Source organism: Lutjanus erythropterus, chromosome 6 (genome assembly GCF_056507025.1).
Source record: "Lutjanus erythropterus isolate fLutEry1 chromosome 6, fLutEry1.hap2, whole genome shotgun sequence".
Lineage (NCBI taxonomy): Eukaryota > Metazoa > Chordata > Actinopteri > Lutjaniformes > Lutjanidae > Lutjanus > Lutjanus erythropterus.
Window position 1 is genome coordinate 21,111,373 of NC_139322.1, and position 11,936 is coordinate 21,123,308.

Genomic DNA, 11,936 nt, shown 5'->3' on the forward strand with positions numbered 1-11,936 from the left:
AATCATAATGCAGACCAAATTATGTTTTCTAACAGCATAAAGAAATGTTGCTAATTAACATATCATTTGAATTCAGTGTATTGAATTGTTTGCCAACTAAAAAACAACATAGTGGAATGAGTGATAGACGTGGATTAACTGGGGAACATCCACACAGAAAAGATTATGTTGTTTCAAATGTCTTTAGTCATATTTGACATAATAGAAATATACTGTACGCGGGTCAGTAATTGAACCCAGACATAAATGAGCGCCATTATCTCAGTAATTGAGTGAAAGCAGGCAGCAGCTCCTCTAAAATAAAGACAGCACGACTCATAATCTCTTTACATGGGTCATGTTTAAGACAGCACATAATAACACAGAACAAATACTGGTACACACAGCCTTCCCCTGACAATATCCTGTCCCATCCTCACAAAAACACCAGTGCACTCTGGGACACAAGAGAGCCATTCACAGGCATGTGTATATATGTGTGTGCGTGTTTGTATGTCTGTGTTTGTGTGTGCATGCATGCCTCTGTATTGTTCTCCAGGTCAGGGGAATAGCTGTGACCAGCACACGTACATACAGCATGTGTGTGTTTCACATATTAGCAATACAGAGCACACAGAGCTAAGAAAGGCATATGGCTAACAGTCTTTGATTGGTATCACAGTTTCATATCAGCAAATCACGGTTGGCCTCAGTTGTTGCCACTTTTGACTCGAAGCAAAAGCTGTTTGTCAGTCCGTAATGAATATCCTTACCCAGAAATATGTAGAAATCCAAGTCCAGGAATGAAATGTGCTTTGCAAAATTTGCTGGCTGTTTCCTGAATCTGTCCTTTTGAATTTTTATATAGACAGTGGTGTGGAGAAATGTCAGAGTCCATAACACAGCTCCAGCTGAAATCCTTCACTGCCTGAATCACTTTTCATCTTGTGATGGCTCCACTCACAATGTGTTAACTCCAGAACCAAAGCAGTCATAAAACTGCAAAAGCTACAAAATTGCATGTGGAAATATATGTTTTTTTTTTCATTCTTGCAATTGCATTTAGTTGCATTTTGGACTGAGTGGTGATCCACTGGAGGGGGGGACCTGCTAGGCACCGCTTGTTAGAAGTCCAGGTTCGAGGAGTCAGGAGGAGGAGGAGGGTAGGGAAAGAAAAATTGATCCAGTGGGAGTTCTGTCTCAACTCTTAACTTTGGCCCATCAGGCCCAACAGGAAGACCAGAGTCATTCTGCTCCTAAAAGAAACATAAATAAAGGGCACTGCGGGTTAATGGGTAATCCATTCACCTCTAAAATGACAAAACCTTTCTAATTAATTATCAGTGAATGTTTGCTGAAGTTCACCAATGTCATATCTACTCTACTAATCAAATACAATTGATTTACCTAAATGGGAAGCAGTCTAATTGGGATCATCAGGGGTTCCAGGAGGTCTGTGCAAAAACAATGGAACAACTTTCACCTAAAAGAGAGATAGAGGGGGAGAGGGAGGAGGAAGAGGAGGAAGAGGAGGAGGCGGAAAAGAAAAAGCAAACTTGTTAGAGTGACACAGCGTAGCCAGACCCATCACACAGCTCGGTGGTCTTATTAACAACGCAAGGCTGCTCCTCTTTCTCCCTGTTGTCTCATTACCACTCATGCAAAAATCAAACTGCAAACACTGTCAGCTCAGGAGGAGAGGAGAGGAGAGGAGAGGAGAGGAGAGGAGAGGAGAGGAGAGGAGAGGAGAGGAGAGGAGAACTCTTGAATAAGAAAGATTGACTGTCCTGTATTAACACAAAGGGCAAAATTTCCCTCGAACTGTCCCCTCTGACACATTACCCATTAAGCTGTCTTTGCGTGAAGTAGATGTGTGTCCTAATAGCCCACTTACTGCAATTTACCCTGTATAAGAGCATCAACTAAATGTCTACACTGTAGTAAACATAAAGAAAGAGGAGTGGAACTAAGGAGAGGTAATTGAAAGGAGCAAACACTTGAAACACTTGAAATTTGCTGCAAACTTCCCCACCTTTAAGAGAGCTACAAGACTCTAGTTAATTCACAAAATTGTGCTCATGTCTAGTTTTTAAACACCTTTGAATGTGTGCTTCGTAGTCCCAAACCACTTTAATTCACATGTTGTGGGACTGTCCTAAGTCAGAGGTTTGGGGAAGTGGGAAGCAGGCCTCCCCGGGGGGAGTTCCAAACAGTTTCAGGGAGAACTCAGTGAAGAGAAGTGAAAAAATGTTACATTAGTTCTTACATTAATTATCAAGAGGAGATCACATAGAATAGCCTAAATGCGTGTGATTTGGTTAAAGAGTTCAGAGATACAGTATTGGGGAATTTTTACGTTTTTTTTCCCAGAGTCAGAAACTAATAAATGTCTTTCGGCAAACCTTTTTTTATGTATTTGATGTAGCTTGACATTATGTAAAACTGGAATATGGACAATTGTTTACTGTCTATGGGATCAAATAACATAATTATGATCCCACAGAGGAATTGTGTGAAAGTAAGCAAGTAAAGGCGGAGGCACCTTTTTCCAAACTTTGCCTGAGGCGAGGCCTACATTCTCTTACTTTGAAAAACCCTGTCTAAGGGATAACCCTAAGTTATCTCTTTTTTTTTTTGGCAATTAACATTTGATATGCTTCCCAAAACTACTGGTAAATAATTGGAACCATCAGTCTCCCTTGCCATGTTTGGTGTAATGACACAATTTCTTATTTCAAATAATAATCCATTGAGTCTTTTCTCTCCTGCCACAGTGGTTGCCAGATAACACATTTTGATCGGATGGATAGATTGTAACCACCCAACATTTGCACAGCTGATTAGAGATATGATGCATTTTATTACTATTTAGAAGACAAGGTATAACTGTTAAAGGGTCAGCTGACAGGTTTACATTGACATGGCAACCTTTCCTGAGGTGTGTTTATTCTTAAGGCTCTGATAACTTTATGACTGATATATATGTATGGAACTAGTGGGTGTGTCACAATTGTCCATATCCAGTTTGACTTTTGATTAAAATGTCACAATCGGATTCAATTTTTTGATTTAAATTTTTTTTTTAGCACCGACAGCTATGCCATTGTTAGATAATCTAGCCTTGATTTACAGTTTCATTTTCTTCTTTAAAAAGATAGGCTGCACGGTAGCAAGTGTGATATAACAGGCGCCAAGCTATGCTGTGTCGTGTTTGAAGTGTTTTTTTTCTTCTCACATGCACCAGAGGCCACAAGTAGGCAGAGGTGGAGAGAAAAAAATATACTGGGCGAATCGCCAATTCTGCTTTTGATTTAGATTATTGAATTTTGATAGATTTTTGATTTGATATTGAAATTGTGACACGCATGGTAACTAGGATTGAAGGAAATGAAGCATGGGAATGTTCCCTGAGATGTTTTTGTGTTATGTATGTTTCTATGCATGCTGGTGCCCTTGATGCCTTGGTGCCTTGTTTACCTATTTTTCTTGCATTAGGTTAAGTTGTATAACCTTTGAATGTTACCATAGGTGGTGGGAGAGTGAATTTCTATCAATCAATCAATGTGCGTACAGTGAATTGTGAAAGTTGTATTATCCTTTGTTCAAAAGTGTGTGCTTGAAGATATCTCACTGTACTCAATTTACCATCTTTTTATCTCACTGTTACAATCTCTTGTTTGCATAAAAGCCTCTCTAGGGACGAGTGTTGCAAATCAGCATCTGCTGGAAACACTATGATCCTTGCATCAGACAGCCATTTTCAGTTGTTTTGTGTTCACTGTATCTGTCCCTAACAAATAAACGACAAATAAAATAAATAATTAGAGTCTGTGATAGAAACAAATCTAAAATTTGAGAGAGCTGCAGAGATGAACATTAACAGAGGTGGCTGGAATAAGAATTGAGAACGTGAGAGTGCACAGCACTGTATTATATCTGCATTTTTGTCTCTAACAATCCATCCCGCCCGGCCGTACCCATGAGAATAGCTTCCAGACTGACCAATCTAGTTAGATGATAAACAAGTAGCTCCCGTCTCCTCCATATATATCTATCTTGCTTTCTGATCAATAGACCAGTGTTTCCCCTCACTGGAGCTTTTATGTGACCTGAGAAATGAACAAGCCATTTAAATGATGACCACTGTGGAGGTTTTTGCTGAAAAAATATGAAGTCAAGGTCAGGGGTCAAAATGGAAAGGAATAATCAATGAAAAGGTTGTTCTATGGGACCTCCCACTTTGCCTTTAGGCTGAGCCAGCTAATGAGACTGTCCTAATTATCACTCAACCATGACTGCAGAGGCATACATATTATGTATTAGTGTACTACCAAACACGTGTGCACACATACATGCCCACACTAAATAGATAATAGATTCAAAAAATGGTTGCTTGACAGATTTCACATTCTGCCTTTTTAAAAATTCAATTTCTTTCTCATCCATCTCATTGTTTCAGTTGGAGTAATCACAGTCAGGGAGGACAGAGAACATAAATCTAGACATAAATCTGCAGGAATGGCACTGCAGCCGTTTCAATGACAAGAATGTAGAGCAGGAAAATACTGTAGCAAAAGGGTTTTCAAAAAGCCTTAGAATTCAAATTCACAAACTGAGTCTACAATATAACCTAGTTGTTAAAAGCATGCAAGTGATAAGTGCTGTTTTGGCAAATTAAATGCATAATAAAACACCTGCATACAAAAACAATCTCAACTCATTAAACAATTAATAAGAAAAAGGACTGCATGATATGGTAAAAAATCTCATATGATGATTATTTTGACATTAATTGTGATTGCAATATGATTCACGACTAGTGGGAATGATCATTTTTGCATCACAATTTTCATTTTTACTTGAAAGAACTACTAAAATCATGATAATGTGACATTTGTTGAGGTCTGTATCAGACGAACCTGTTTTCTTTCATCTGCAGAACAAGATTTGTAGGCCAGGGCATCTCTGCAATATTACAGTACTTCATTAAAAATCCTGTTTTCTCACACATTTTTACCTTTATCAAAAAACTGAAGCTTCTCCAATTTGGATATTGCACTTGGCCATAGAATTATTTAAATAATATTTTGATTGATTGCGCAGGCCTAATAAAACGATCAGTACAGAATTTATTCAACAAGACCAGTGTCAAACAGCAGCTCTTTGTTTGCTCTTCATGCCTGATGTGTTAAGCTGATTTTACCTGTCTTCTTTACATCAATAGCAAAACAAGGTCACAAAGCAGGTATGAGCCACCTGTTCCATCAGCACAAGGTGACGGCCACCAGGAGGCAGCTCTGAGACAAGCTGGGAGGGTGCATACTGTTAGTGTCCTTATTCAATTCATGCACAAAGTCAGTTGAAGGTTAAAGACAACCTGGGAGCGCTGCAGGAGCAGCACACCTATTAAAGAAAATAGGAAAGCCTGATGGAGCTCTAAACATGCACAGACATCACTATATTGAAACACAGTGACCTCTCACCTACATCACATTGATATTAGGGCTGCAACTGATTATTACTTTCATCATCTATTAATCTTTCAATCATTTTCTTGATTAATTGATAACCTGTTTGACCTATAAACTGTCAGAAAATAGTAAAAAGTGTTGATCAAAGCCCAAGGTGACACCTTTAAATGTCTTGTTTTGTCCACAACCCAAAGATATTCAATTTACTGTTATAAAATGTCCAGAATGTTCAAGTTTACCCAGCCACTCCACTGACCATTGTTTTTATATAATTTAATAAATTAATTACCAACTATTTTGATAATTAATTTATTAATTCATTATTTAATTACTTTTTCCAAGCAAAAATGTCAAACATTTGTTGTTTCCAGCTAGTTGAATCAAAGACTTTCTGCTTTCTTTGTCATTTGTGAGGGCAAATCAAGAGTCTTTGGGCTTTGGACTAATGGTTGGACAAAAGAAGCAATGTGAAGACATCACTTGGGGATCTGGAGAACAGTTTTCTTTCTTTCTTTCTTTTTCTTTGTTGACATTTTAAAGAATAAAAGACTAATCAATTAATTGTGAAAATAATTGCCGATTAATCAATAATGAAAATAAGAGGCTGAAATCAGAGAATTTTGACTTTTTTTTCCTGAAAAAATGTCTCAAAATGATTATTAAATAGCTGACTAATTTTGAGAATTGATCGAGTAATGGACTAATTGTTGTAACTCTAGTTGTGACATCAGTTAAGAGCTGTATGGCACTGTTTCGACCTGCACCCTGTGAATGAAGATGTCATTTCCAGAAGGTGCCATTTGGATCTCTAATAAATTGAACTGACCTGCCTGCACTGACACGACTATAAGACACGTGTGAATCTGCAAACAGTCAAAACATTTGAGGTTTCGTGGCTAAAGCAAAAGGGATCATTCAGAATGGGACATGACAGCGCTGAGGACTCACCAGTGTGATCAGTGGGAGAACAGCAGCCTCTGCTGGGCGCCCGCAGTAGCGCACTCCAGACAGCCAGACATAGTGTAGTGCTCCCAGTCCATTCATAATTCCACCCGCCTCTCCCGGCTCATCACCTCTCTGAGCGGTGCCTGGTTCATTTTCAGTTCATGGTGGCAATTTGTAAACAGACCTTCTTACTTCCAATTTCTGTTTGTGTCAGTGTTGAAGTCACTGTTGATTAGCGCTTGGTGGCACTGGGCATGTCGGGGCTTGTATTTTTACGCACGTCTTTTATTGGAGACTGAAGACGAGCGATTCAGATGAGAATCTTCAATATAGCTTCCAAGCCATCTGGGAGGTTACTGTGGAAACAAGGATGCCATGGCAACGGTGACCGGGGTTACCGAGGAAACGACCGTCACCATGGAGACTGCATCACAGCGGGCTATATTTGAGGCATCCAAAGAGAAGCACGCTCCATCTTTGATCGCTGTGTGTGTGTTTTCCTCCCTCACGTGTGTGTATGTCTTGCACCGATAATGAGACGCTAACAGTCGGCTGCGGCTGGCCCCTCTGTGTTTATATGGTGCCATTTACGCGTTATTAAATAGCCTACCAGGACAGTTCATATCAAGGAATCATCATAAGGGATTATTTTTTAAAGACAGTAGCATTTGGACTAGACTTTAACGCACAATAAAGGCAGAGCACAGAACGGTCTAATTTGAATAATATATGCAGAACTGTGTTTTTCAGACACACATATTTTAAATGATTCTGAATATTATACTGTACAGAGGCTATGACTGACGAATCACGACTCAGAACGCATGTTAATACAATGTGAGTGTCCTTCGAGTAGCATACATCATCTTTCACAGTTATAAAGCTTCTATTACTACCTGTTGTGATCATATTTTGGCTATTGCACAACGCACAACAGGTCAATCCTCTCACTCAGAGAAGAATAGGAGGCCTAAACACTCTTTAAGGAGCTCTTTTCTCTCCAAGCGCAAATGGAACCAGACAGAATTATGAATTCAGATCACTGAAATGATAAAATCCTGATTCTTTGAATGGAGCACGAAGCAGAACAGGCAGGATTTGCTCTTTCTTTCTTTCTTTCTTTCTTTCTTTCTTTCTTTCTTTCTTTCTTTCTTTCTCCATCTGATCTACCTGCTGCTTCAACGCGCTGGTGCAGCTGTGTGTTCCTCCTGCGTTCAGGGCCATATGACTCTAAAAATTTGGCTACACGTCGGTGAAAATCTTTTTGTTTATGTTCACACAATTCTGCGAGTTGTTCTGCGCGGTGGTGGTGGGGAAGTTGGGCTGCTGCTTGAACGCGCTGTTAATGCCGTGCTCCTCTATCACCATGTACTCGCTCTTGCTGAGTGAGGAAGAGGAGCGCGTCTTCCTCAGCTCCTCCGTGTCTGCCAGCGGCTGACAGCTCCCCACGTGTAGGTACTGAGCCTGCTCCTCGCCCTCCGTCTCCCGGTGGTAGAAGTAGTTGAAGTTAGAAACGATGACGGGCACAGGGAGGGCGATGGTGAGCACGCCGGCGATAGCGCACAGAGAGCCCACAATCTTCCCCCCGATTGTCACGGGGTGCATGTCCCCATAACCCACTGTTGTCATGGTGACCACAGCCCACCAGAACGCGTCCGGGATGCTGTTGAAACCCGAATCTGGGTCGTCTGCCTCTGCGAAGTAGACCGCGCTGGAGAAGAGGATGACACCGATGAAGAGGAAGAAGATGAGCAGGCCCAACTCACGCATGCTGGCCTTCAGAGTCTGTCCCAAAATTTGGAGCCCCTTCGAGTGGCGTGAGAGTTTAAAGATACGAAACACCCTGACGAGCCTGATTACGCGCAGGATGGCTAAAGACATGGCCTGCTGTCCGTTCCCCTGCCTCTCCGCCAGCTCTGTGCCCAGAGTGATGAAGTAGGGGATGATGGCCACGATGTCAATAATGTTCATGATGTTTTTGGAGAAAGTGGCTTTGCTCGGGCATGCGAAGAAACGCACTAGCAGCTCGAAGGAGAACCAGATGATGCAGAGCGTCTCCACCACAAAGAAGGGGTCAGAGAAGGGGCTGATGAAATAGGGGAGTGTGCCATTTATGACGGGCGCGATGGTGATCGGATCCCTGTTGTCGTCCCTGAACTCAGGCAGTGTCTCTAGGCAGAAGATGACAATGGAGATGAGAATGACTAACACGGACACTATGGCGATGCCCCGGGCAGGACCCGAGCTTTCAGGGTACTCAAACAGCAGCCACACCTGTCTTTGAAATTCATTCTCTGGCAGTGGCCGCTCCTCCTCCTTTATGAAGCCCTCATCCTCCCTGAACTTCTCCATAGCCTCCTCACCCAGCTCATAGAAGCGGATCTCCTCAGAGAAAATGTCAATGGGCACGTTTACGGGTCTTCTGATGCGCCCGCCGGACTGGTAGTAGTAGAGGATGGCGTCAAAGCTGGGTCGGTTCCGATCGAAGAAGTACTCGTTCCGGAGGGGATCAAAGTACCTCATCCTCTTCTTAGGGTCCCCCAGCAGCGTCTCCGGGAACTGGGACAGAGTCTTGAGCTGCGTCTCAAAGCGTAACCCTGAGATGTTGATAACGACCCGCTCGCAGCATTCGTGGTCCGGCTCGTACCGGTCCAGAGAGTGGTGGCCCGGCAGAGCTGCTGACTCCTCCAGCATGTTGTCACACGCCACGACCGTCATTACGTCGGCCTCTGTCTCCGTGTATCCGTGGTTCACCAGATTGTCGCCCCGGGTTTTGGTCGCGCTCGGCGGGGGTGATTGCAGGAGGCTGAGGTGGTCGTCCATGCGCGGTGGTGGTGGTGGTGGAGGAAGACGCATACAGGGGCGGCCGCCTCGCCCCCTCTGCGAACCCCGGTCAACCACAGCCGCCGCCGCCACAGCCTCGTCTCCTCTCCTCCACCGTCTCCTCTCCTTCTCTCACTCTCTTCCTTCGCTTCACTTTCACTCTCTACTGTTGCTGCTCCCGCCCACAGGGAGAGAACTGGGTTTATAAACAGGCCCTCCACCCGCCCACGGCGCGCCGGAGCTGGGTACCTTTCCCTGTTTCCCCTCCTGTCCTCCGCCAATCGCAGGACGCACCGATGTACACAAGAAGCAACAGACGGGCGTCATTCAACACCAGCGCCTGGGCGTGCCCGCCTCTCTCTGCCCCTCTCTCCTCCGTCTTAATGTAGACACACACACGCACACACACTCACGAGTTCAATCAGTCTTCTTTTTAAACAAGGTCATTGCCCACAGATAGGACATTGTCAAATAGGCTATTCATAAATATATCAGAGCCACATATTTTTTTTTCCAGGACAGTCTTAAAAGACGGACCACATTTTTTCTTGCGTCTTTTGTTCATCCAAGAAACGAATTCGGATGTGCCATGGTGAATTTAAACGCATTTGGAGACACTGGTTCCTCGATTACGCGCAAAGAAATGCTGTTTGGAATGACTGGCATCGCACGTGAAATCTTAAGTATTAATTGATGCTTGAGTCCAAAGTGGCGATGGTACGTGTTGAGGTGAGGAGGAGCAAAAAGGGAGGGCGGGGGTTGGGAAAGGGAGGAGAAAAGAGGTCAAACAGGTCGTTCTGAGAAAAAGAAATGTCTTGTTCGAGTAATAGCAATATGGAGAAGAATATCAAATACGTTTTATTTATTTATTATGATTTATTTAACCAGGAAGGTCCCTTTGAAATACTATCCTTTCTGTCAGGGAGACAGATGAGCAGAAAAAAACCCCCTGAAAGGTTTAAAACTAAAGACACCAACCAAATACGTACATCCACACTTTGAAATATAGTATAATGCAAATTACATCGCAGTTTTTGTAATTAGTAACATAATCCACTGCATTACAAAAAATGTCATCTTATCTGAATACTTTTGGATTACCTCAAAATCAAACTTAAAAATGTCACACCTTATATGAAATAACTGGATGTAGCCACAATAATTTGAGTTTTTTAAGACACATTTTTATGAGTTGATAGATTATTGGTTATCATGAAAAAAAAGTTGCATTAAATTTAAAATTCCCGTTTTGTAAACATGTAGTCAAAATGCAATCAAGTAATCCTTGACAATGTACTGTAACTAGAATCTAATAACATATTTTCCAAATGTAATCTAGGTTGATTATAGTTAGTTATTGTTCGTAATCTGGGTAAGTAATCCCAGTTACATGTAATCCATTGCTACCCAACCCTGCATCAATCACAAAAAAAACAAACCACAAAAAACATACAGGAATCAGAGGCTAAAAGGGATCATGGCAAATAACAGCATGAAGCAATGACACTGTTCTGTAAATTTAAAGTACTTTTGAACATGTTAAGAAAGGGTAAAAAGATTCCAAGTTAAGTGTGCTTTGCAGCTTGTTCCAGGCATGTGGGGTGGAAAAGAAAAGGCAGATTTACCCAGTTCAGTTTGGGAGGTTGGCACCATGAGTAGAATTTTCTCTGATGAGCTAATGTTATAGCTACTGGAGTAATATGTCAACAAATTAGACATGCACTTGGGTAATTTACCAAGTAAAACTTTTGCAGTGAAAATGAACATATGGGTTTTCTCCATAAACACAATGAGGTCCATTGAGCCTTTTCATATAGATGTAGTGTATACACACAGAAATTGAGTACCATGTTCTAAAGAAATGCTAAAGATTATGCCATCAAGAGACACCTACAATCCTGCCACACATATACACTGGCCCCATACAATATTTAAGGGCTAAGATGTTGAATGTCAAAAGGGCAACTACAGCACAAAGCATCGCTGGTCCTGTGACAGATTTGATCAGATCACACAGGCAGAGAAAGAGAGAGTAATCTTTGGCTTTACCACCACCTGACCAGTTTGTACTCTTATGGATTGTAAGATCCGAATGCTCACCAGTGACATTTAGCCTACGTACAATTATAAGAGATAAGATAAGATAAGATAAGATAAGATAAGATAAGATAAGATAAGATAAAATAAGATAAACTTTATTAATCTCACACCAGGGAACTTGGCTTGTTACAACAGCTCAAGGATCCATAGTACAGGTAGAAAAGAAGTGAGTGATAAACAGAATACAAACAGAGTAAAAATTGAATAAAATATTTTTTAAAAAGATAAAAGTATAAAAAATCTGAATAAAAAACTGTGTGTATGTGTAAATATAAATATGGATATAGGTATATGGGTACAGGATAAATGCATAAGCATTGGTGTGTAGCATCATAAAAGAAAAAATGGAAATAGATATTGCAATGTGAAAAGGGATCATTACACAGAGATACAGAAATTGGTTGTGCAGGATACAAGCAGCAAATTTCACAGGATATATGTTTACATTATGATACTCAGCCCTAAGAGTGACCAACTCTGGAATTGTCAGTACTTGAAAAGTAACCACATATTTCATCATAATAATATGTGAAAAAAGCAATAAAATGTCATTATAATAACGTAATTATAGCAATATTATGAGGAACCAAACAATGATTCTTTGTAAGCTAAATTGAC

General features: G+C 41.3%; 1 protein-coding gene across 1 annotated transcript; it reads right to left on the bottom strand.

Moving 5' to 3' along the window:
* Positions 1–321: 321 nt before the first annotated feature.
* Positions 322–9,826, bottom strand: LOC146325242 (potassium voltage-gated channel subfamily A member 3). The gene is made up of 3 exons (XM_084721141.1): positions 6,399–9,826; positions 1,387–1,462; positions 322–1,235 (listed from the first exon to the last, which is right to left on the bottom strand). Exon 1 carries the CDS (start codon positions 9,249–9,251, stop codon positions 7,638–7,640), a length of 1,614 nt encoding a protein of 537 aa, XP_084577267.1. The 5' UTR covers positions 9,252–9,826; the 3' UTR covers positions 322–1,235; positions 1,387–1,462; positions 6,399–7,637.
* Positions 9,827–11,936: the final 2,110 nt, after the last annotated feature.

Coding starts and splice junctions, on each gene's coding strand:
- LOC146325242 (XM_084721141.1), bottom strand. CDS start 9,251: ATGCGTCTTCCTCCACCACCACCACCACCGCGCATGGACGACCACCTC.